The sequence below is a fragment of the Carassius gibelio genome, chromosome A18 (assembly GCF_023724105.1).
Source record: "Carassius gibelio isolate Cgi1373 ecotype wild population from Czech Republic chromosome A18, carGib1.2-hapl.c, whole genome shotgun sequence".
NCBI classification, from domain to species: domain Eukaryota; kingdom Metazoa; phylum Chordata; class Actinopteri; order Cypriniformes; family Cyprinidae; genus Carassius; species Carassius gibelio.
The window spans coordinates 28,921,345-28,948,906 of NC_068388.1; the positions used below are offsets into that span (position 1 = coordinate 28,921,345).

The 27,562-nt window shown below is 40.7% G+C and overlaps 1 protein-coding gene across 3 annotated transcripts in view; it reads right to left on the minus strand.

Moving 5' to 3' along the window:
- The window catches only part of mthfsd (methenyltetrahydrofolate synthetase domain containing), a 162,246-nt gene that overhangs the window by 45,063 nt on the left and 89,621 nt on the right, over positions 1-27,562 (minus strand). For 2 of the 3 annotated variants that reach the window (XM_052531244.1, XM_052531243.1), the window contains exons 3-6: positions 26,540-26,653; positions 26,279-26,392; positions 26,106-26,196; positions 25,919-26,031 (exon numbers count right to left, since the gene is read on the minus strand). In XM_052531244.1, coding sequence (XP_052387204.1) covers positions 25,919-26,031; positions 26,106-26,196; positions 26,279-26,392; positions 26,540-26,653 — 432 coding nt within the window. The remainder of the gene's footprint in view (positions 1-25,918; positions 26,032-26,105; positions 26,197-26,278; positions 26,393-26,539; positions 26,654-27,562) is intronic. The other variant, XM_052531245.1, reaches the window with a different exon arrangement.

Here is a 27,562-nt window from a genome sequence, read left to right on the forward strand (position 1 = left end):
CAAATCCGTTAAAGGATTTTTAGGCTGCATTAATTAGGTAAACCGGAACAGGGAACACTTCCCATAACACCCTATGTGCTTGCTACATCATTAGAAGAATGGCATCTACGGGATTTCGACCATCACAGATCAGATGGTCACTGCAGTCACCCGAATTCAGTACGTATCCAGACAGTGGATCAGCACCTAGAGAGGACCTCTAAGCCCTGAAAGACAGCAGAGATAAGGACAACTTAAAACAGATCCCCTGCAAAGACCTGGTCCCAGATGACCACCGGGACAAGACCACAGGAAACAGATGATTCTTCTGCACAATCTGACTTTGCTGCAGCCTGGAATTGAACTGCTGGTTTCATCTGGCCAGAGGAGAACTGGCCCGCCGACTGAGCCTGGTTTCTCCCAAGGTTTTTTTTCTCCATTTTGTCGCAGATGGAGTCTTGGTTCCTTGCTGCTGTCGCCTCTGCCTTGCTTAGTTTGGGACACTTCATTTACAGCGATATCGTTGACTTGCTTGTACAGATACTATTTAAACTGAACTGAGCTGGATGATGACGACATCACTGAATTCAATGATAAACTGCCTTTAAAAAATGAGTGTTTACTATTGTCAATGTCACACTATTTTCCTATTTAATACTGTAAAGTTGCTTTGACACAATCTGTATTATTGAAAGCACTATATAAATAAAGGAGACTTGACTATGTTGGAAGACGAAAACAAGAAGAGATGCACACCAATCCAGAGATTTGCAGTAATTGGTGCAAGATGCTGGAGGAGTAACTCCTGAGAGTAGATCCTAACCGATCTGAGAGCCTTGTAAATACCTCAGGATTGTTGTTAGTGATTCTGATTGAAATTTTCATCTGCTTGCTTATTGGATGTATTGTATAATGCTTACATTGTATAGCACTGACTTTGAAATCATACCAAGCCTGTTGCAAATTGAGCAGCTACTTGTAACAGGCTTGGTATTGTGACGATTGGGTATTAGGAAAACACAAGGAGAGGGTAGATCCAATTGCAGGTATGAGGTTTAATAACAAAAAGGGTAATACAAAATAAACAGTCTTGGGAGACAAACAAAACAAAACAAAAGAGGAAACCGGATGAAACGGAATGTTAAACTCGGAGGAACGAGAAGGCAGGGGTAAGTCTCGGGAGACGAGAACATATCACACATAGGGTAAGGACTCCATACAAACAACAGAGAAGGACAACTATTTATAAGGAGACTAACAACAAAGGATTGTCTGCACCTGTGCGATTAATTGGAGTGCAATTACTGTGAAGACAGGACCAGACTAGAGGAATTAAAGTGCCTATGGTGAAGTGCCTAAGGAGAAGTGAGCTCACTAAAGAACACCCAGGAAAACAGAGACTGACAGCGTGACATTACCCCCTCCCCTACGGAGCAGCTACCAGATGCTCCACCTGAAACCAACAGAGAAAGAGGTAGGAGGGAGGTGGAGCGGCGGCGGACTAGGGGGACGGACAGAGGGTCAGAAAACAGAGACAGGAGAACCAGATAGAATGGGAAGACAAAGACAGGACAACCAGGTAAAATGGAAAGACAAAGACAGGACAACCAGGTAAAATGGAAAGACAAAGACAGAACAACCAGATAAAATGGAAAGACAAAGACAGGAGAAGTGTAACACAAAACAAGGAGTCCAGGAGGGTGGTGGACCGGCGGAGGATCAGGGGGAGGGACGGAGGGCCAGGTCCAAAGGAGATAGACAGAAAGCAAAAGAACACAAAAACACGGGTCCATAAAGGACATCACGTGATGCCCCCCCGTGCGGAGCAGTGGCCCATCACCACCATGTGGTCACGGCAGAAACCCCCCCCAGGGCGGAGCGGAAGACCACCACGTCCTTGTGGTCGAGGCCGGAGTCCCCCAGGGCGGAGCGGAAGACCACCACCTCCTCGTGGTCGAGTCCGGAGTCCCCCAGGCCGGAGCGGAAGACCACAACGTCCTTGTGGTCGGCCCAACGGGAGGACGAAGATCACCGGTGACTTGACTCAGTCCTCGAAGATCACCGGTGACTAGCCTTGTCTCTGGAAAGTCCATGGTACCTAGTCCTGACTCTGGAAGGTCATCAGTGACTAGCCCTGACTCTGGAAAGTTCGCTGGAACCTGACTCGATTCTGGAGAGTTCACTGGAAGTTGACTCGACCCTGGAGAGTTCGCTGGAACCTGACCCGACTCTGGAGAGTTCACTGGAACCTGACTCGACTCAGGAGGGTCAACGGTAACTAACTCTGACTCTGGAAGGTTGACGGTGACTAACCCTGAATCTGGAGGGTCCATAAACACCTGACTCAACTCAGGAGGGTCAACCGAGACCTGACTCAACTCTGGAAAGTCAATGGGCACCTAACTTGACTTGGGAAGGTCAACAGGAATCTGACTTGATTCAGGAGGATCAACTGGAACATGACTCGACTCTGGATGGTCAGCAGGAACTAGCCCTGACTCTGGAGGGTCAACGGTAACTAACTCTGACTCTGGAAGGTTGACGGTGACTAACCCTGACTCTGGAGGGTCCATGAACACCTGACTCAACTCGGGAGGGTCAACCGAGAACTGACTCAACTCTGCAAAGTCAATGGGCATCTAACTTGACTTGGGAAGGTCAACAGGAATCTGACTTGATTCAGGAGGATCAACTGGAACATGACTCGACTCTGGATGGTCAACAGGAACTAGCCCTGATTCTGGTGGGTCAACGGTAACTAACCCTGACTCTGGAAGGTTGACGGTGACTAACCCAAACTCTGGAGGGTCCATGAACACCTGACTCAACTCAGGAGGATCAACCGGGAACTGACTCAACTCTGGAAAGTCAACGGGCACCTGACTCGACTCGGGAAGGTCAACTGGAACTTGACTCAACTCTGGACTGCCTGTGGAGACGTGAGGCACCTCGGCTTCGGGCACCGCCTCTGGAACGGCCTCGGGCACCGCCTCGGTCACAGCATTGTTAGCGGCCTCGGGCACCGCCTTGGTTACGGCATCGGGAGCGGCATCGGGCACCGCCTCGGCCTCCGGAACAGCATCGGGCACCGCCTCGGCCTCCGGAACAGCATCGGGCACCACCTAGGCTTCCGGAACAGCAACGGGCCCTGCCTCGGCATCAGGCACCGCTTTGGGGACGGCAGCGGCCTGCTCGGGCACCACCTCGGGGACGGCTGCGGCCTGTTCGGGAACGTCCTCCTGGATGGCAGCGGCCCGCTCGGGAACGTCCTCCTGGACGGCAGCGGCCCGCTCGGCAACGTTCTCCGGGCTTTGAGGAACGGTAGACGCCTGTCTCCTCCTCCTCCGCCCTCTATGATGGCGAGTCGGTGGCACCTTGTCTGGAGACTCAGGCGTTGAGTCGGCCATCTTGTGCTGTGGCGTTGGACCGGCAGCCATCTTGGGCAGTGGCGTTGGACCGGCAGCCATCTTGGGCATAGACGATGGACCGGCGGCCATCTTGTGCGGTGGCGATGAGCTGGCTGCCATCCTGTGCGGTGGCGCTGGACTGGCGGCCATCTTGCTCTGTGGCACTGGGCTGGCGGCCATCTTGGGCAGTGGCGATGAGCTAAGCGGCCATCTTGGGCAGTGGCGATGAGCTGGCGGCCATCTTGGGCAGTGGCGATGAGCTGGCGGCCATCTTGGGCAATGGCGATGAGCTGGCGGCCATCTTGTGCGCTGGCGCTGGACAGGCAGCCATCTTGCTTTGTGATGCGGGGCTGGCTGACGGCCATCTTGTGCTGTGGCCCTGGGCTGGCGGCCATCTTGGGCAGTGGTGCTGGACTGACGACCACCTTGTGCTTTGACGCTGGGCTGGTGGCCATCTTGGGCAGTGGCTCTGGACTGACGGCCATCCTATCGGAAGAGACAGGAGTGGCTGGGGCATCCCACGGAAGCCGATGCTGCAAGTAGCACACAAACTCCCAGAACCCGAATGTGTCCAATTGATCCAGTTCCTTCTGAGGAACCAGGTCATCCAGTCCAGTGTTGAAATAGTCGTTGTAGCCCATGCCCTCGGCCAGGGACCAAAACACCAGTGCCATGGCACCCACGTCATTGCCCTCTTGGTGGAACGAGGTCAACTTTAAATATTTATCCCTCCGCTCCACCATGCTGGTTGGGGAGGAGACATGAAAAGACATACCGCTGGATCTTGGTTGATGGAGTCAATCAATCAATCAATCACCTTTATTTATATAGTGCTTTAAACAAAATACATTGCGCCAAAGCACTGAACAACATTCATTTGGAAAACAGTGTCTCAATAATGCAAAATGATAGTTAAAGGCAGTTCATCATTGAATTCATTGATGTCATCTTTGTTCAGTTGAAATAGTGTCTGTTTTAATTTGCAATCAAGTCAACGATATCGCTGTAGATGAAGTGACCCCAACTAAGCAAGCCAGAGGCGACAGCGGCAAGGAACCGAAACTCCATCGGTGACAGAATGGAGAAAAAAACCTTGGGAGAAACCAGGCTCAGTTGGGGGGGCAGTTCTCCTCTGACCAGACGAAACCAGTAGTTCAATTCCAGGCTGCAGCAAAGTCAGATTGTGCAGAAGAATCATCTGTTTCCTGTGGTCTTGTCCTGGTGCTCCTCTGAGACAAGGTCTTTACAGGGGATCTGTATCTGGGGCTCTAGTTGTCCTGGTCTCAGCTGTCTTTCAGGGCAGTAGAGGTCCTTTCTAGGTGCTGATCCACCATCTGGTCTGGATACGTACTGGATCCGGGTGACTGCAGTGACCCTCTAATCTGGACACAGACTGGATCTGGTGGCCACGGTGACCTCGGAACAAGAGAGAAACAGACAAATATTAGCGTAGATGCCATTCTTCTAATGATGTAGAAAGTACGGTGTTATGTGAAGTGTTCCGGTTCCAGTTTACCTAATTAATGCAGCCTAAAAATCCTTTAACGGATTTGGATATTAAAAGCATATTAGTATGTTATGTGTATGCCAGGTTAAAGAGATGGGTCTTTAATGTAGATTTAAACTGCAAGAGTGTGTCTGCCTCCCGAACAATGTTAGGTAGGTTATTCCAGAGTTTAGGCGCCAAATAGGAAAAGGATCTGCCGCCCGCAGTTGATTTTGATATTCTAGGTATTATCAAATTGCCTGAGTTTTGAGAACGTAGCGGACGTAGAGGAGTATAATGTAAAAGGAGCTCATTCAAATACTGAGGTGCTAAACCATTCAGGGCTTTATAAGTAATAAGCAATATTTTAAAATCTATACGATGTTTGATAGGGAGCCAGTGCAGTGTGGACAGGACCGGGCTAATATGGTCATACTTCCTGGTTCTAGTAAGAACTCTTGCTGCTGCATTTTGGACTAGCTGTAGTTTGTTTACCAAGCGTGCAGAACAACCACCCAATAAAGCATTACAGTAGTCTAACCTTGAAGTCATAAATGCATGGATTAACATTTCTGCATTCGACATTGAGAGCATAGGCCGTAATTTAGATATATTTTTGAGATGGAAAAATGCAGTTTTACAAATGCTAGAAACGTGGCTTTCTAAGGAAAGATTGCGATCAAGTAGCACACCTAGGTTCCTAACTGATGACGAAGAATTGACAGAGCAACCATCAAGTCTTAGACAGTGTTCTAGGTTATTACAAGTAGAGTTTTTAGGCCCTATGATTAACACCTCTGTTTTTTCTGAATTTAGCAGTAAGAAATTACTCGTCATCCAATTTTTTATATCGACTATGCATTCCATTAGTTTTTCAAATTGGTGTGTTTCACCGGGCTGCGAGGAAATATAGAGCTGCGTATCATCAGCATAACAGTGAAAGCTAACACCATGTTTCCTGATGATATCTCCCAAGGGTAACATATAAAGCGTGAAGAGTAGCGGCCCTAGAACTGAGCCTTGAGGTACTCCATACTGCACTTGTGATCGATATGATACATCTTCATTCACTGCTACGAACTGATGGCGGTCATATAAGTACGATTTAAACCATGCTAATGCACTTCCACTGATGCCAACAAAGTGTTCAAGTCTATGCAAAAGAATGTTGTGGTCAATTGTGTCAAACGCAGCACTAAGATCCAATAAAACTAATAGAGAGATACACCCACGATCAGATGATAAGAGCAGATCATTTGTAACTCTAAGGAGAGCAGTTTCAGTACTATGATACGGTCTAAATCCTGACTGGAAATCCTCACATATACCATTTTTCTCTAAGAAGGAATATAATTGTGAGGATACCACCTTTTCTAGTATCTTGGACAGAAAAGGGAGATTCGAGATTTGTCTATAATTAACTAGTTCTCTGGGTCCTTCTGTCCTTCTGTGACGATTGGGTATTAGGAAATCACAAGGAGAGGGTAGATCCAATTGCTGGTATGATGTTTAATATCAAAAAGGGTAATACAAAATAAACAGTCTTGGGAGAAAAACAAAACAAAAGAGGAAACCGGATGAAACGGAAGGTTAAAATCGGAGGAACGAGAAGGCAGGGGTAAGTCTCGGGAGACGAGAACATATCACACATAGGGTAAGGACTCCATACAAACAACAGAGAAGGACAGCTTTTTATAAGGAGACTAACGACAAAGGATTGTCTGTACCTGTGCGATTAATTGGAGTGCAATTACTGTGGAGACAGGACCAGACTAGAGGAATTAAAGTGCCTATGGTGAAGTGCCTAAGGAGAAGTGAGCTCACTAGGGAACACCCAGGAAAACAGAGACTGACAGCGTGATAGGTACAGTATTGTTCAAAATAATAGCAGTACAATGTGACTAACCAGAATAATCAAGGTTTTTAGTATATTTTTTATTGCTACGTGGCAAACAAGTTACCAGTAGGTTCAGTAGATTGTCAGAAAACAAACAAGACCCAGCATTCATGATATGCACGCTCTTAAGGCTGTGCAATTGGGCAATTAGTTGAAAGGGGTGTGTTCAAAAAAATAGCAGTGTCTACCTTTGACTGTACAAACTCAAAACTATTTTGTACAAACATTTTTTTTTCTGGGATTTAGCAATCCTGTGAATCACTAAACTAATATTTAGTTGTATGACCACAGTTTTTTAAAACTGCTTGACATCTGTGTGGCATGGAGTCAACCAACTTGTGGCACCTCTCAGCTGTTATTCCACTCCATGATTCTTTAACAACATTCCACAATTCATTCACATTTCTTGGTTTTGCTTCAGAAACAGCATTTTTGATATCACCCCACAAGTTCTCAATTGGATTAAGGTCTGGAGATTGGGCTGGCCACTCCATAACATTAATTTTGTTGGTTTGGAACCAAGACTTTGCCCGTTTACTAGTGTGTTTTGGGTCATTGTCTTGTTGAAACAACCATTTCAAGGGCATGTCCTCTTCAGCATAGGGCAACATGACCTCTTCAAGTATTTTAACATATGCAAACTGATCCATGATCCCTGGTATGCGATAAATAGGCCCAACACCATAGTAGGAAAAAAACATGCCCATATCATGATGCTTGCACCTCCATGCTTCACTGTCTTCACTGTGTACTGTGGCTTGAATTCAGAGTTTGGGGGTCGTCTCACAAACTGCCTGTGGCCCTTGGACCCAAAAAGAACAATTTTACTCTCATCAGTCCACAAAATGTTCCTCCATTTCTCTTTAGGCCAGTTGATGTGTTCTTTGGCAAATTGTAACCTCTTCTGCACATGCCTTTTTTTTTAACAGAGGGACTTTGCGGGGGATTCTTGAAAATAGATTAGCTTCACACAGACGTCTTCTAACTGTCACAGTACTTACAGGTAACTCCAGACTGTCTTTGATCATCCTGGAGGTGATCATTGGCTGAGCCTTTGCCATTCTGGTTATTCTTCTATCCATTTTGATGGTTGTCTTCCGTTTTCTTCCACGTCTCTCTGGTTTTGCTCTCCATTTTAAGGCATTGGAGATCATTTTAGCTGAACAGCCTATCATTTTTTGCACCTCTTTATAGGTTTTCCCCTCTCTAATCAACTTTTTAATCAAAGTACGCTGTTCTTCTGAACAATGTCTTGAACGACCCATTTTCCTCAGCTTTCAAATGCATGTTCAACAAGTGTTGGCTTCATCCTTAAATAGGGGCCACCTGATTCACACCTGTTTCTTCACAAAATTGATGACCTCAGTGATTGAATGCCACACTGCTATTTTTTTGAACACACCCCTTTCAACTAATTCAACTAATTGCCCAATTGCACAGCCTTAAGAGCGTGCATATCATGAATGCTGGGTCTCATTTGTTTTCTGAGAATCTACTGAACCTACTGGTAACTTGTTTGCCACGTAGCAATAAAAAACATACGAAAAACCTTGATTATTCTGGTTAGTCACATTGTACTGCTATTATTTTGAACAATACTGTATGTTATCAATATACAGTGTTATACAATGTAAACAGTATAAAATACATCCAGTATTTTATATCATACAAGTTGTTTCTTGAAATACTACAAATGTAAAAAATGTAGGATGTAAAATGTAACAAAATATGATTTCAAATAAAGGTCATTGATGAGACCTCTCTTTTTTTGGTCATTTAGGCAGGTGAGTATATATAGCCTATATAATAAATAGTCAAGTCATGTCACCTTTTTTATATAGTGCTTTAAAAAGTAAAAAGATTGTGTCAAAGCAAGTGAACAACATTAAATAGGAAAACAGTGTGTCAATAATGCAAAAAAAAAAAAAAAAAAAAAATCGCTGAATTCAGTGATGCCATCATCTCAGTTCAGTTTAAATAGTATTTGTGCAATCAACTCAACGATATCGCTGTAAATGAAGTGAAACATATAACATATAACTTTTTTTAGCAGTGGTTTCCTAGCAGATATTCTACCATGAAGGCCTGATTCACACAGTCTCCTCTTAACAGTTGTTCTAGAGATGTGTATGCTGCTAGAACTCCGTGTTCCATTGACCTGGTCTCTAATCTGAGCTGCTGTTAACCTGCGATTTCTGAGGCTGGTGACTCGGATGAACTTATCCTCCGCAGCAGAGGAGACTCTTGGTCTTCCTTTCCTGGGGCGGTCCACATGTGAATCAGTTTCTTTGTAGCGCTTGATGGTTTTTGTGACTGCACTTGGGGACACTTTCAAAGTTTTCCCAATTTTTCAGACGACTGACCTTCATTTCTTAAAGTAATGATGGCAACATTCGTTTTTCTTGTTTTCTTGCCATAATACAAATTTTAACATTCTATTCAGTAGGACTATCAGCTGTGTATCCACCTGACTACTGCACAACACAACTGATGGTCCCAACCCCATTTATAAGGCAAGAAATCACATTTATTAAACCTGACAGGGCACACCTGTGAAGTGAAAATGATTTCAGGTGACTACCTCTTGAAGCTCATCAAGAGAATGCCAAGAGTGTGCAAAGCAGTGTAGCAGAAATGACTCGAACTCATGGGCGTAGGTTTGGTCTCAGCTTTGGTGGGGACACCCCCATAACCCCCCCCCCCCCCCATTTAATTGTGATTTAGTATAACTGTATAATCTTAAAAATGCACTTTGAAAAAATAAAAATCTGAGACTGTGTAATGCTGAACAACCAAACGTTTTCAGATAAATTATGTTCATTAGCATTTACACTAACAAAAAATACTCTGCCACAAGGAAACAAATCTAATTTAAAGCTGCAAGCAGCAATGAACGGGCCCCCGCACACGGGCTCACCACCACCCGGTGCCCAAAGGAAGAACAGTGAATGTTGGGCCATATGCTTATAAAATAGTAAATATTTGCGCCACATTACCTGCTGCAAACAGGTGGCGCTATGATTAATATTGAATATTGGCATGTTAATCTCTTCAGGCCAGGACTCTTACCAAAAATGCAAAGTTTCGGGCAGATCAGACATCTCAAGTTTAAGTTAATATAAAATAAGTAATTTCCTGTTACCAGCAGGTGGCTCTATACTTATAGTTGAATATTGGCCTTTAGTTGTGTTCAAGCCAGGACTCTTATAAAACATGAAGTTTGGGTCAGACTGGGAATGCTGGTATGCATGAGTTACAACAGCTTCTCGTTTCATAGTATTAATAGCATCCTTTAGCACATAGCAAGTGTTGCTAGCATGTTTTAGAATATTTCTAGCATGATTAGCACACAATGGAATATTTTAATGTGTTACAAATAGTGCATAAGTGTTAAACATGACATTTTTTTTGCATGGAGTCCATAACCGTCTTAAATATGCCACTTCCTGTTGCCATTAGGTGGCGCTGTGACTATAATCGAATACGGCATGCTGATGTGTTCAGGAAAGGACTCATCAAACTTGTTAAATTTGGGGAAGATTGGACTCTGTATGCCTGAATTACAGTAACTTCCTGATTCACTGCAGTATTATGCTGCTTTAGCATTTAGCTAAGTGTTGCTAACATGTTTTAGTATGTTTCTAACATGCTGCCAGTTTCTTTATCACTTGCTGGCACGTTTTAATATGTTGCTAGTAGTCCATAACAGTGTTACACATGACACTTCCTGTTGCCAGTAGATGGCGCTATGACTATAACGGAGTACGGGCATGTTGATGTGTTCAGTACAGGACTCTTGTCAAATGTCTGAAGTTTGGGGCAGATCGGACGTTGCTAGCCTGAGTTACAGCAACTTCCTTATTCAATGCATTAGTTGCATTCTTTGACACTTAGCTAAATGTTGATAGCATGTGTTATTATGTTTCTAGAATTTTGCCAGCCTATTTAACTCTTTTTGACACATTTTAATTTGTCCCTAGGAGACCATAACAGTGTTAACCTTGTCACTTCCTGTTACCAGCAGGTGGCACTATGACTATAACTGAATTTGGTCATGGGTGTTTGTTCAGAACAGAACACCTATCACACGTGTGAAGTTTGGAAGTTTGAAGATCGGATATTGCTTGCCTGAGTTACAGACACTTCCTTTTTCACTGCCTTAGTAGAATGCTTTAACACTTAGCTAAGTGTTGCTAGCATGTATTAGTATGTATCTAGTATGTTGCCAGCCTATTTAACACTTGTTGATGCTTTTTAATATGTTCCTAGGAGTCCATAACAGTGTTAACCTTGTCACTTTCTGTTACCAGCAGGTGGCGCTATGACTATAACTGAATACGGGCATGCTGATGTGTTCAGTACAGGGACTCTTGTCAAACATGTGAAGTTTGGGGCAGATCGGACGTTGCTAGCTTGAGTTACAACAAATTCCTTATTCAATGCCATAATTGTATGCTTTAACACTTAGCTAAGTGTTGCTAGCATGTTTTATTATGTTTCTAGCATGTTGCCAGCCTATTTAACACTTTTTGACACTTTTTAATTTATTCTTAGGAGTTCATAACAGTGTTAACCTTGTCACTTCCTGTTACCAGCAGGTGACGCTATGACTGTAACTGAATTTGGTCATGGGTGTTTGTCCGGAACCGAACACCTATCACACATGTGAAGTTTGGGGAAGATTGAACATTGCTTGCCTTAGTTACAGCAACTTCCTTATTCAATGCATTAGTTGCATTCTTTGACACTTAGCTAAATGTTGATAGCATGTGTTATTATGTTTCTAGAATTTTGCCAGCCTATTTAACTCTTTTTGACACGTTTTAATTTGTCCCTAGGAGACCATAACAGTGTTAACCTTGTCACTTCCTGTTACCAGCAGGTGGCACTATGACTATAACTGAATTTGGTCATGGGTGTTTGTTCAGAACAGAACACCTATCACACGTGTGAAGTTTGGAAGTTTGAAGATCGGATATTGCTTGCCTGAGTTACAGACACTTCCTTTTTCACTGCCTTAGTAGAAAGCTTTAACACTTAGCTAAGTGTTGCTAGCATGTATTAGTATGTATCTAGTATGTTGCCAGCCTATTTAACACTTGTTGATGCTTTTTAATATGTTCCTTGGAGTCCATAACAGTGTTAACCTTGTCACTTCCTGTTACCAGCAGATGGCGCTATGACTATAACTGAATTTGGTCATGGGTGTTTGTTCAGGACAAAACACCTATCACTTGTGTGAAGTTTGGGGAAGATCGGACATTGCATGCCTGAGTTACAGCAACTTTCTGTTTCACGGCGAAACATCAAATTTGTCATGCCGCCAGGGACACACCCCTTGACGAAAACTCAAAACCTTCGCAATTTAACATCACAATGATCTTATGATGACCCTCACCAAATTTTAAGATAATCTGATTAAAACTGTAGGAGGAGTTTGTCAAAGTACGAGACATGAAAATGGAAAAAACTGCACAAAAATCATACAGGAAATTCAAAATAACTTACTTCCTGTTGGGTTTTGGATTTTGTACCAAGATACTTTTTTGTAGGTAATGGTGTGTTACATGTGTGTACCGATTTTCATGAATGTACGTGAAACACAGCTCGAGATGCACTCCATTGAAATTTAACAGTTGGTGCTATCGAACCATTTTGCCACACCCACTTCTGAAACCTATATCAGATGTAAATTTTCGCCAGTCCTGATGCGTGTGCAAAGTTTCGTGAGTTTTGGAGCATGTTTAGGCCCTCAAAAATGTGCTTCATTACGGAAAAGAAAAAGAAGAAATATAGCTGCAAGCAGCAATTACGGGGCCAAGCACTCCAACGGCAAATGTATGAGCTAAGCATGGCCTGGAGCATCACACCAAACGCATTAATGAGCAATAACAGCAATTTTAGGATTATTGTAATTGAAATGGATAAAAAAATATATAAATACCACCTCTAGCTGCATGATTACTTGGCTTATCAAGTTTGACCAATAGGTGGCGCTGTTATAAAATTAATTTGGTGCACTCGGTTTGACTTTTCAATGACACACACAAAGTTTGGTGTTAATATGCCTAAGCATTCCAGAGATACAGCCTCAAGTTTCATTTTGTCATTGTGCCTCAAATTCGTCGCTTTGGTATGCAAAAACGGTTTTGTCTATCGACACAAAATCTATAACTTTGTGTCAGCATAGTCTGAAGATCATCTGATTCAAATTTGGTGAAAATCGGACCTACGGTTCATGAGGAGTTTGAAAAAGTAGGTTTTCAACATTAATCAAAATGGCGGACAGGAAGTTCAGCCAAATAAGGAAAACTTGGTATCTATGTTCTCGGCTTGACCCAAGGAATCTATTAAGATCAGCGTCATGTCAATAGCCAGATCTATGGCCAATTTTCGCATAATTGGTATCAATGCTCTCGGCATGACCCACAGAATATAGGGAGACCATTTTAATTTTAATAGTCTAATTTATTCAAAAGTTAATAGCATTTATGTGATATTTCATTATAACTCTTGGCCACAAGGTGGCGCTGCCACCAAACTTTTTGAGTGCCTTCAGGGCATGGAGCCGAATATTTTTGTAATTATTTTCGTAACGATACGATGCTGCGTTCAAAAAATACAGCATTTTAAAACATAATTCAAAATGGCCGACGCCTAAAATGGCCGACACGGGAAAATGTTATATCATTTGACTCAACATGATGCACTGAATCTAAAGAGACCAGTTTTGTGATTTTTGACCAAGCCATTCAGAAGTTATAAGCCAAAATATGCATTTTTCATATCTCCTGACCACTAGTTGGCGCTGGGTCGAAACACTGCAGGTAGTCTCAGGTCATGGTTATAATAACACACACCAAGTTTGGTCTCATTATGCCAAACCGTTGCTGAGATATAGCCTTACATGCATTTTTGAGTGCTTTTCGTCAAATTTGTACATGTGTCATTCGACAACGGTTGGACGAATCAACTTGAATTCCATAACTTTTTGCCAGCATGGTCTGAAGATGATATGAGTTTATTTTCGTGAAAATCGGACTAACCGTCTAGGACGAGTTCGAAAAAGTAGGTTTTTCGAAAAATTTAAAATAGCGAAAAAACTAAACCTTGCGATTTTTGAATTTTGGGATTCATTCGAATTGGCTTGAGCCAAGGATTCAGAGGAAAATGAATTCCATTTTCTGGCTTACAGTTCAAAAGTTATTAGCATATAAACATTAAAAATGTTTGGACAAGTAGTGGCGCTAGAGAGTTGGAGTTAGAGACTTCAAATTTGCTATAGTTAATGTTGGGACTGTCCTCTATCAGTGTGCCAAATTATACAACTTTCCCGCAATCGGTTCTATGGGCTGCCATAGACTTGCGGCGGAAGAAGAAGAAGAAGAAGCAGAATAATAATAACGCCAACGGAAACAATAGGTGTCTCGCACCTTCAGTGCTTGGCCCCTAATAACGCCAACGGAAACAAAAGGTGCCTCGCACCTTCGGTGCTTGGCCCCTAATAAATATAGCTGCAAGCAGCAATTACGGGGCCAAGCACTCCAACGGCAAATGTAGGAGTTAAGCATGGCATGGAGCATCACACCAAATGCATTAATGAGCAATAACAGCAATTTTAGGATTATTGTAATTGAAATGGCTAAAAAAAAAAATCATAAATACCACCTCTAGTAGCATGATTACTTGGCTTATCAAGTTTGACCAATAGGTGGCGCTGTTATAAAAGCAATTTGGTGTACTTTGTGTGACTTTGCAATGACACACACACAAAGTTTGGTGTTAATATGCCAAAGCATTCCAGAGATACAGCCTCAAGTGTCATTTTTTCATTGTGCCTCAAATTTGTCGCTGTGGTATGCAAAAACGGTTTTCTCTATCGACACAAAATCCATAACTATGTGTCAGCATAGTCTGAAGATCATCTGATTCAAATTTGGTGAAAAACGGACCTACGGTTGATGAGGAGTTCTAAAAAGTAAGTTTTCAACATAAATCAAAATGGCGGACCAGAAGTTCAGCTTACTTTGGCATATTTGGTATCTATGTTATCGGCATAAGCCAGGGAATAATTTGAGCACAGTTTCATTCAAATAGGCTAATGCCATAAAAAGTTATTGACATTTTTTATAGTGTAATTATTCATGGTTAATGAATGGTTTATTACTCTTGACCAATAGGTGGCGCTGTTACCAAATTTATGTGGCATGGTCTGTGTGAGGTGGCGATGACACAAAGTTTGGTGCAAATATGTCTAAGTGTTGCAGAGATACAGCCTCAATTGCATTTTGGCACCCTTCCAGCAAATTCGTTGATGCGCTAAATGAGAACCGCTTCGTATATCGACGCAAAATCCATAACATTTTGCCAGCATGGTCTGAAGATGATCCATGTCAAATTTGGTGAAAATCTGACTAACGGTCTAGGAGGAGTTCGAAAAAGTAGGTTTTCAACAATCAAAATGGCGGGAAAGGAAGTTCAGCCAAATAAGGAAAACTTGGTATGTCAATAGCCAGATCTTTTCAAAAGTTTTTAGCCTTTATGTAAATTTAGTTGTAACTTTTTTACATAATGTTTCAAAATATTTTGAGTACCTTCAGGGAATCGTGTTGTTGGCACAACATAAGTGCATTGAAGTCAATGGGAATTTCATGTTTTGTTCTATTATAGCGCCACCAAGAGACTCAGTCCCACCATTTTTTTTGTGTGTCATCAGAGTGAGCCCATACATATGCGTGTCAATTTTGGTGAAAATATCTCAATTCACGTCAGAGTTATAGACATTTATATGAAAAAACACGTAAAAATTTACTGACTCTTGACTTTGATTGAATATTACTAACCCTTACTATCAATATTTTTTCATTTGGGCATTGGTGTTTAGCTATCGACCTATGTTTCCGAACTTCTGACGGTGGTTTCTTCTCGATCAGACAAGCGGTTTCGAAGATATAGCCAAATGTTTTTTAAGCGCTAAATCACAACGCTACACAAACCTTAAGGCGAAACCTAGCATGCTTGGTATCGTAGGACTCGGTAAGGTTTCAGGAGTCTAATTCGATGAGTCTCGTGAAAATAAGTCGACCACACCCAAAGTTATAAGCATTTTAAAAAAGATGATCACCACTAGTTGGCGCTGTTTAGAAACTTCTCACACACCTTCAGGACATTGTGCTGATGACCCATACCATGTTTCGTAAAAATCCGTTGATGCGTTCTAAAAATACAGCATTTTAGCACAAAATTCAAAATGGCCGACAGTCAAAATGGCCGAAATGGTAAAATTGGATATCAGTCGACTCGGCATGTTGCCCTGAATCTAACAAGACCAATGATTTTTGGACAAACTGTTTAGAAGTTATAAGCAAAAATAGCAATTTTTCATATCTCCAGACCAGTAGGAGGCGCTGCACCAAAACGCAGCATGTAGCCTCAGGTCATGCTTGTTATCACTGCATCATGCACAAATGGCAGCTCCAGTCTCGCATTACAGATCTCAATCAAGATCATTTAGAAAGGTTTTTAAATGACAAAACACACTTATTTACACATTTATGAATCAGAATATCAGATTGTTCATGACACTGTATGCAAGTTTGTGAATATAAAAAAAAAGGAAAAACGAAATAAGTGATCCATCCGTCATACAGTGTTATTGTAGAAGCAGTGTGTCATGTGACAAGCCTGACGCGTCGCCATGGAAACAGTAACTGTGCATTCACACCGCCGTCGTCGAAAGCATCAAAAATCACTCTACATGAACGTAATTTAATGCCAAATAGATTTGCATTCGCAGGGAAGGTGTTGTGGAAGTTTATATAAAACTGTAAGCGTAAATTAAATTTGCATTTGGAAGATAAGCTTTGTAAAGGTGTAAATTGCATTTCAAGCATAAAGAAAAAAAATTCTTCGCACAGCTCCACATCTATAATCATATTTGCTGATGATACTGTGGTTCTGGGCCTCATTCACAACACTAATAAGACATCATACTTGGATGAGGTTGAGAAATTAACATCATGGTGCCAGGACAACTGTCTCTCTCTGAATGTGTTAGCAAAACTAAAGAAACTGATTGTGGACTTCAGGAAGAGACAAAAGCAGCCCTATACACCTCTTATGATCAGTGGGACACCTGAGGAGAGGGGTGAGCAGCTTCAAGTACCTTGGTGTAAACATCTAAGAGGACTTGACTTGGACTACACACATTCAAACACAAGTTAATAAAGCCAGGCAAAGACTGTACCATCTGCGACAGCTGAGGAAATTCATGGTCTCACCAGCAATCCTGATAGCGTTCTATTCAGGGGCTATAGAAAGTGTATTGACTCTGTGTGCATCTCAGTGTGGTATGGGAACAGCTCCAGTCAAGACCGCAAAGGCCTGCAGAAAGTTGTGCGCTTAGCTTAGCGCATCTCCAGGTCTGCTTTCCCCTCTCTGCAGGACATATACCTCAAACGCTGTAAAATCATCAAGGACTCTATCCACCCCAGTAACCATCTTTTACCTTTGCTGCCATCTGGTAAGCGCTTTTGTAACCTGATGGCAAAAACAGAGAGACTCAGGAGTTTATTCCCCCAGACCATCAGGCTCCTAAACTCAAAACCAGCCTCTTAACATCTACATGTCTCCACTTAATATTCACATTATCATCAGTAAGATATTCATCATTCACTACCTCACATAGACACATATGACACACTGCACATTTGCCTCTTGTACATTCCTGTGTATCTTAATATTTAAGATTACGGTTTACTTTCATGAACATTATTTTGCGTTCAAATTTAATTCTACAATATACATTTTTTATATTTTATTCTTATATTTTTATTGTTTACTTTTGTTTAATTCTTTAATAGCTATATTTATGTATATTTTAATCTGTGTTGTTTTCTTTAATAATTGCACTGTCAAAGGAGCAGACCTGACTCACATTTCACTACTGGTTATAAATGCTGTATATAATTGTGCATGTGATGAAAAAAAAAAAAAATCACTGTCCATGTTTGCAAATCACTGTTCACAGGCTTGCAGTAATTTTGACCGTATTTGAGCGAAAACAACGTGCCAAAAGTGTAAGTGCAGAAAAATGGAAGTCAGAAGAATATTATCTATATATATCTATATCTATATATATATATCTATATATATATATATATATATATATATATATATATATATATATATATATATATATATATATAGAGAGAGAGAGAGAGAGAGAGAGAGAGATTATAAGCAACAGGAGAACACGTCATCCTCTCCTTCGTCTTCATTGACTGTTTTGTTTGAAGCGTACAGTGTTTAGGAATGAATGTTTCTCACCAGAGGCTTTGCTCTGACACCTGCAGTTCACACGGCTCGCATACGGTTTTCTGTATGTAGTGAAGAGCAATCGCAAGCGTTCAGCTCTCGAGGGAGTTGGATGTGCTCTGCTGCGCTCATTGTGATGCATTTGCAAGACTCAGAGGGGATGTATTTCACTATTTACCAGAGTTTGTAGCAACATTTGCATGAGTTCGCCTCTCGTGGGAATAGCAATACATATGCGGCAGCAGTTTTTGCTCACACTTGATTTCGGTGATAATCTTGCAAGTGGTTGGAGCGAGTCTAGCTCCCGCGGGAGCCGAATACATGCTTCGCGTTGTGTCGCGGTGAGAACATGTAAAGGATCTGACAGGAAATTTCTGACCTGTCTAACTAAAACTTGATCGCCAACTTCCAAAGTAGAATCAACAACAAGTCTGTCAAACATTATCTTGTTTCTTTCAGCATTCTTGAGTGCATTGATGGTGGAAATTTGATAGCTCTCCTCAAGGTGCTTTTTAAGTTTTGATACATATTGGGAATGGGTAAGACACTTTCTGATGGTAGGGAGACTAAAAGCTAGGTCGATGGGGAGGTGAGGCTGGCTTATGAACATTAATTCTTAAGAGCTTTACCCTGTTACTTAATTTTTTTATGCAATTAAACACATGAGCGATAGGCTTATCGAAGTCATGCCAGTGAACTTTTTGTTCATCATTCATGCTACCTAACATGTTCAAAAGTGTATTGTTAAATCTTTCCACGGGATTAACATGTGGATGATAGGGTGTGGTTTCTCTTTTTGATTCCAGAGAGGGCACACAGCTCTTTTATAGTATGTGACTCAAAATCACAACCTTGTGGTTTCTTGGATTTTCAAGATGTAAGGTCAAGAACTTATCTATCCTCTCTTGTTTCTTTCTTGATACAGCATCTTTGGTCACTTCATGAGAATGTCTAGATAAGACATCATCATCAAGTTTAAGTTTTCCTGCCCGATACTGTGAACTGACTTCCATAAAAGGTAATTGTGGAACTTTTCAGTCACAGCCCACTTTAAAGCAAGAAATTTGAGTTCTCATTGAATGACAAACCCCTAATCTTTTCTTCCTCTTCCTGGTATACTGCCACTCCTAAACCCGTTGTGTTTGCATCCGTGTGCAAAATGAACAGGAGTTTAGGATTTGCAAAGCCTAAGATAGGAGCATATGTAAGTTTGTCAATGATTTCATCAAAAGCATGCTGACAAGTAGCTTTCCATCGCTGTTTGAATGTCTCTCTTGGGTTAAAGTATTGACCATTCATCTCTCAAGTCTTCGTCAATTTGCAAAGCAGAGAGCATCCATAGGTGAGATTGTTAAGGGGTTTTACTATTTTAGAAAAGTCTATTATAAATCTCCTGTAATACACCGCAAAACCAATGAAGAACCTGAGTTCCTTTAAGTTTGTTGAACTTTTTTGTTTTTAGGGCCTTGATCTTATCAGGATCCGTCTCAACACAGTTTTCAGACAAAATGTGCCCTAGAATCCTCACCGATATCATCGTTATATTTGTCCCGTGACAACTTGAGACCGTAGTCTTTCAGACATTGGAGAACTCGCAAGAGACTATCCTCGTGATCTACTGTAATGTTTTCTCACCAGCATTTTGAAATATGCTCAGAAACTTTGCAAAGGGCTCATCTCCGTTCTCCACCAAACCGAAAGCTGAGTCCAGGAGCTCAAGATAATCACTTCGAGGGGAATAAGGACTTTACAATATCAGCTGCAGGTGGGAGGAGACTGTCTAAAGTCAGTCAAGAGGAATTAAACATTGAGTTTCTTCACTTCTCATAATATGCTCAACTACTAAGCATTGCACTTCAGCTGGAGTCACATCACTCACTGTTACTTTCAGTGGTGTGCTCACATCAGCATTGGACCTTGAAGATGATGTTCTAAACTGTGGCAAAGAATTATTAGATTTTGGATGAAAGACGCCTGACTCATTACGGCAGATGGTCCGCTCTACTACTCATTTCTGGGAGCCTTTGTAGCCAGGCTCCGTTGCCAGAAACTCAGATTCAGTATGAAAAAAATATATTATTTTTATATTTATTTATTTTATTGTTTTTTGTAAGTGCATTTATGGATGTTATTTGGACCAGTTAGGTTTGACTATGGAGCATGAAAATAAAGGCTTGAGCCAATAAAGTATTGTGTTTTCTTTCTCCCCCTCTCTCTCTCTACATTTTATATATATATATATATATATATATATATATATATATATATATATATATATATATATATATATATATATATATATATATATATATATATATATAAAGATAGATAAATAGACACACACACAGAGTTGTATAAAAGAAAAAGAGAAAACAATAATATACCGGTATCACAGTGTACAAATGTCAGATTGTACAACAAATACAAACCCTGCAGGTGCACCTCTTAAACACACTAAATATATCTATAATGTATCTAAGTATGTAAGATCAGTTCAGTTACTCTTCCCCTTTAATGACATTTGTAACTTACAAAAATCACAATGTAAATCAATTAAGTTTCACAAAGTCAATAAAGACCCAATCCAATGATGTCTCAGTTTCTTTCACACTTAAACTGTCAAGTCAAATAGTCCCTATCTTTAGTCTCTTTAACTTAAAACAGTCAGAGAAACAACAACAACAAAAAAACAGTTCAACATTAAATCCACGCCACGTGATTGGGCAAAATTTTTTAAATATATACAGGTACTGGTCATATAATTTGAATATTATAAAAAAGTTGATTTAATTAATTTCATTCAAAAAGTGAAACTTGTATATTATATTCATTCATTATACACAGACTGATATATTTCAAATGTTTACTTATTTTAATTTTGATGATTATAACTGACAACTAAGGAAATCCCAAATTCAGCATCTCAGAAAACTAGAATATAAATTAAGACCAATACAAAGAAATGATTTTTAGAAATCTTGGCCAGCTAAAAAGTATAAAAATGAAAAGTTTGAGCATGTACAGCACTCAATACTTTGTTGGGGCTCCTTTTGACTGAATTACTGTAGCAATGCGGCGTGGCATGGAGTGGATCAGTCTGTGGCACTGCTCAGGTGTTATGAGAGCCCAGGTTGCTCCTATAGTGGCCTTCAGCTCTTCTGCATTGTTAGCTCTGGCATATCGCATCTTCCTCTTCACAATAACCCATATTTTTTCTATGGGGTTAAGGTCAGGCGAGTTTGCTGGCCAATTAAAAACTTTAAAAAAAAATTAAAAGCTTTAGCACTGTGTGCAGGGCCAAGTACTGTTGGAAAATGAAATCTGCATTTCATTCCTTGCAGTTGGTCAGCAGCAGGAAGCATGTAGTGCTCTAAAACTTCCTGGTATACGGCTGTGTTGACCTTGGACCTCAGAAAACACAGTGGACCAACACCAGCAGATGACATGGCACCGCAAACCATCACTGACTGTGGAAATTTTGCACTGGACCTCAAGAAATGTGGATTGTGTGCCTCTACTCTCTTCCTCCAGACTCTGGGACCCTGATATCCAAAGGAAATGCGAAATTTACTTTCTTCAGAGCACATAACTTTGGACTACTCCGCAGCAGTCCAGTCCTTTTTGAAGTGAGGCACTTCTGACATTGTCTGTTGTTCAAGAGTGGCTTGACACAAAGAATGCGACAGCTGAAACATGTCTTGCATATGTCTTTGTGTAGTGGTTCTTGAAGCACTGACTCCAGATGCAGTCCACTCTTTGTGAATCTCCCCCACATTTTTGAATGGGTTTTGTTTAACAATCCTCTGCAGACTGCGTTTATCCATGTAGCTTGTACACTTTTTTTCTACCACATCTTTTCCTTCCCTTTGCCTCTCTATTAATGTGCTTGGACACAGACCTCTGTGAACAGCCGGCCTCTTTTGCAATGACCTTTTAAGTCTTGCCCTCCTTGTGCAAGGGGTCAATGGTCGTCTTTTGGACAACTGTCAATTCAGCAGTCTTCCCCATGATGGTGTAGCTTACAGAACTAGACTGAGAGACCATTTAAAGGCTTTGCAGGTGTTTTGAGTTAATTAACTGATTAGAGTGGGGCACCAGGAGTCTTCAATATTGAACCTTTTCACAATATTCTCATTTTCTGAGATATTGAATTTGTGATTTTCCTTAGTTGTCAGTTAAAAACATCAAAATTAAAATAAATAACCATTTGAAGTATCAGTCTGTGTGTAATGAATAAATATAATATACAAGTTTCACTTCTTGAATGGAATTAGTGAAACAAATCAACTTGTTGATGATATTGTAATTATATGACCAGCACTTGTATGTCCCTTAGTCCAGAAGAGAATTTTCCCATACCTTCAACGGTGAAGATGAAAAAAAAAATTAAAAAAATATTTTTTACCCATTTGAAGTCTCAAATTTATGACCCCCCCCCCCCCCCCAAAAAAAAAACTTATGAATTTAAAGAAAATAATAATAATAATACAATTTTATGTATTGTGTGTTTTATCATTTTCATTATTTTTTCAACTTTTTTTGTGACCTGCGGGTATCGCTATTGGACAGTGTTCCTGCTTCCAGTTTGCCTTGTTGCTGTTTTGTGACTGTAGCTTTGTTTTGCTGTAGAATCTTTATATCTTTATATCTTTCTATCACTCTGTTGTTTAAAGTGATAAAATCTGCATCGCATTAGCACATGTTAGTTTGTGATTAGCATTTCCATTCATGCCTATAACGGTTTTCTCTCTCCTCTTTCTCGATACTATCTCTCTCCGGTTTTTAACAAGTTCAAACAACTGTGGTAAGAATCTTTCATCAAGCACGGTGAGTAATTGCTTCTCCTGCTATTGTTATTTGCACTGCTTGCCAGATGTATAGTTTATCTATTTATGTCGGTGATGAGGGATTCACGTGACAAATGCAGGGAAATAGTTAGGCAGAAAGAGAAGATTTCAGAATTAGAGACATGCATCCAAATTTTAATTGAGGACAGTAAGAATGTGAGGGCTCTAGATATGGCATTGGATGCGTCTAGCTCAGGGAGTCCTATACATTGTTTGGTTCCGGTAACAGAGCCACCACAGCATGGCAACTGGGTGACAGTGAGGCGGCACAGTCGCGGATCAAAACAGCACTTCTGTTCTGATCAAAACATTACACAGGTTTTCCCCACTTAAGCCCCTTTCACACTGCAATTCTGTAAAATACACGGGTAATGTGTTCCGGCATTTGTTCCCAGGTCACTGGATTTTGCACTTTCACACTGCCAGTGATTACCCAGAATATGTGCTCACATTCACACAAAACCCATAAAGGTCCTGTAAAGACACGTGACATCAGGGTGTGACGTGTAATTTATGAGTCGAAAACGCTAGGCACGTTAACTTTCACATAAGCTGATGAACCATCTCAGCTTCAGCATGGATAATGGGGAACTAACTGACATCACTCTAAACTCATCGCTGCAGCGGAAATGGCATAAAGAAACTCTACCTCAGTGTGTATCAGTCTCTCCTCTCTTCCTTCTCTGCAAATGTCTTCACCGCTAAAACATCATACTGCCACACCAAAATTAAGAACTGTTGTGATGCTTGGACACTCTTCAAAACTTTCTATTCTCTTCTTAATCCGCCTCCACCTCCTCCTCCATTGCCTCTTACAGCTGATGACTTTGCAGTTTTCTTCACAAATAAGACAAGAACCATCAATGACCAATTATCCACACCTCTTACTGAGGATGACTTCACAATGACTAATGCACATTCTCTCTACTCCTTCTCTCCACTCTCAGAGATGGACGTTTCCAAACTTATCCTGTCCAATCATCCTACTACTTCTCCAATTGATCCATTCCCCACTTGCCTCCAAGCGATTTCTTCTTCAGTCATACCTTCACTTACTCACATTATCAACTCCTCTCTTCACTCTGGAACATTTCCCTAAGCATTTAAGCAGGCTCGGGTAAGCCCACTGCTTAAGAAACCATCTCTAAATCCAGCACTTCTAGAGAACTACAGACTAGTATCCCTTCTTCAATTCATTGCAAGACACTTGAGCGAGCAGTGTTCAACCAGCTCTCTATATTCCTTGTACAGAACAACCTCCTGGACAGCAACCAATCTGGCTTCAAAAGCAACGACTCAACTGAGACTGCTATGCTCTCGGTTACTGAAGCCCTGCAACTGGCAAGAGCAGCTTCAAAATCCTCAGTACTCATCTTGCTGGACCTGTCTGCTGCTTTTGACACCGTTAATCACCAGATTCTCCTGTCCAACCTCAGAAAGATGGACATCTCTGGAAGCACACTCCTGTGGTTTAACTCCTACCACTCTGATAGATCCTTCAGGGTGTCTTGGAGGGGTGAAGTTTCTAAGTCACAACAACTTGCTACTGGGGTCGTCAAGGTTCAGTACTTCACCACTTCTATTCTCCATCTACATGACATTATTAGGATCTGTCATTCAGAAGCATGGCTTTTCTTATCACCGCTATGCTGATGACACTCAAATCTCCTTCTCATTCCAACCCGATGACCCGACGGTAGTTGCTAGCATTTCAGCCTGTCTGAGTGACATTTCTAGCTGGATGGATGACCATCACCTTCAGCTCAACATTACTTAGACAGAACTTCTGGTGGTTCCAGCTAACCCATCATTTCATCACAACTTCTCTATACAGTTGGGTTCGTCAACCATAACTCCTTCCAGGACAGCCAGAAACCTAGGAGTTGTGATGGATCATCAGTTAGGCTTCACAGACCATATTGCTACAATGACACGGTCCTGCAGATTTGCCTTATGCAACATTAGGAAGATCAGACCCTCCCTGTCAGAGCAAGCCACCCAACTTCTTGTCCAAGCTCTTGTTCTCTCCAGATTGGACTATTTTAATGCTCTCCTGGCAGGCATTTCTGCATGTACTATCGAATCTCTGCAACTAATCCAGAATGCAAGTGAAAGAGGTTTAAAATCACTCTCAAGGATCTTTTCCTGGACTGTGCCCAGCTGGTGGAATGACATCCCAATCTCAATTCGAATGAGTCTTTACTCATTTTCAAAAATCATCTAAGGACATTTTTCGTCAGCACTTATGTCTACCATATTCTTTAGAAAAAACAACAACAACAACCTGGCTACGTGTTCTGTACTAGACTAACTGAGACTTGTCATGGCACTTGTATACTGTTGTTGTTCTCTTGTTGGTCTGATTGTTTCTATTGTTCTCATTTGTAAGTCATTTTGGATAAAAGAATCTGCTAAATGATTCAATGTAAATGTAACAGTGTAGAGATATGGTGGTCGGCTCTATTTTCATTCAGGCAGGCACAATTCGGTAAATTAGCCAAACAACTGCTATGCCCACCCAAGTAACCATCCAGAGCAAATATATGGAAGCACGAATTAGCCTCAGCACGACAACACTTTATAAAAAAAATCTATCTATCTATCATTAATACCTTCTTATTTCAACAATGTATTTCAAACATAAATCCATTTTAATCATAAAAACTTAAGAAATAGTTTAGTCTGCTTTGGTTTAACAGTAAAATTGGGAATTATTACAATGTTTATCTCAAACTATAAATCTGAAACCGTTGTAGTGGGACAAAGGTTTAATCAAATCCACAAAAAGACTTCAATCTTTATCTTACAACACTTTAAAGTAAATCCTAAGCTTTTCTGGTAAACTTCGAGATCTTTTAGGAGTTATACATATTCTTTAATATTAATTATTTATTAATTATCATTTAAAGGTTTAATACTTGACATTTTTCATTGGATTCACCACTATGAGTAAAACCGGAGAGTTATTACATAACATATTACTAACCTGGCAATCATGAACAATGGTGACTACCACCGTGGATTCGCAAACAGCTCCCATGCATGCCATCATAGCATATTCCAGGTCCGCAAAACCTTCACCTTTTCCAATTCTGTAGCCTATAGACATTAAATAGCATCAATTCATTAAGAGAAGATGCAATTCTCAAGTTATCTTAAGATGTAGAACTTACCTTTATTAGATACAGCCACTGATCCAACTACGACCAGATCCACCTGAACCTTGTCATCTAAACCGACTGGGACACTCATCTCTTTAACACCCTTAAGCACAAAGAATTTAAACTCAAACAGATGTAAAGGACTGCAGACGCACAACCCATCATCTGAATACAGATAACTTCACCTGAGACGTAGAACAAACACAAAGTTTTTTTTTGGTTGCACCTTTTGGTGTAACTATCCTGTTAAATAATCCAGTTTTTAGCCGAGGGGTTGGAACAAGTAATGTTTTTCTGGCCTGTATTCAAAACATAAAATGTGATTATGTTATAAAATTAAATTAATTTTGTTAAATTATACATACAATGCAGAATACCAAACAGGCTGACGATGTACATTTGAAAATGCGGTCTGTATTTGACAGCAAGCAATCTGAACAAAATACCTGCAAAGAAGCTAGTCTAACCCCCTCTAGTGGTTTATCAGGAGCTACTTTGACCACAGCAGCGTTGGTGAAGGTGTCTAGCAGTGGCACCTTTCCACATGCCTTCAGTGCACCCTAAAATTGGGGACAGCAGGATAAATATCACTTCAGTGGATCTTACTTCTAAAGTACTTCTAAAGGCTGTTCCTGAGATCTGTCTGGATTCACTTTAATCACTGTTGGATCTAAACTTGTGCAGCTCTAGGGGCCTATAACAGGCATAAGCTGCTTCCTAAAACAAGAGTCCACAGAATCCTTATATAACAGATGTGTGTTAAAATATTTGAGTTGCTTTATTAAGTACAAAACTTTATTGTTGGCATTTTTCTTTTTTGTTTCATATTATTTCCCTGAAATGCCATTAAGTAGGCAACTCCATTTCAAACACAAACACACATTTCTACATTTTTTTTTTCTACATTTAAGCATTTATTTACATATTCATTAAAATTTCTACATTTATTTCTACATTTCCTAGTACATACATTAGGGTAATGAGGAGGACCATAACTGAGCCAGAGCAGGAGAGGGGTAGGCTTTGAGGTCACAGTGACACCTTGAAGTGTATCCAAACAAAATACAAGTGTAGCTGCAAAGTGAAACTGCTGGTTTCGTCTGGTCAGAGGAGACATTAATTCATGATTTGGCATTCATCAAAATCAAACCTGCAATAATTAAATGTTAAATAACAAAAATTTATCTAATCCCATTTTAGTTACCAGTGTCTTTGCTGCTGACCTTTGATGATCCAGTTCAACCATACTAATAAGCAAAAATGACTTTAGATAAAATAACTTTTCTTAATGCTGAAGACTGTTGAACTTTCGTCTCTTGCGTTCTACTGTTTTCATTCAGACTGAGGTTTATTCATCACACTTTTTGGTGTGAAAGGGCTTTCACATTTGCTATAAATATAACTTCTAATATTAAAACAATCAAGCCCTGCTCAAAAGTAACCTGAAAGTAACACCAAAGTAATGTAAC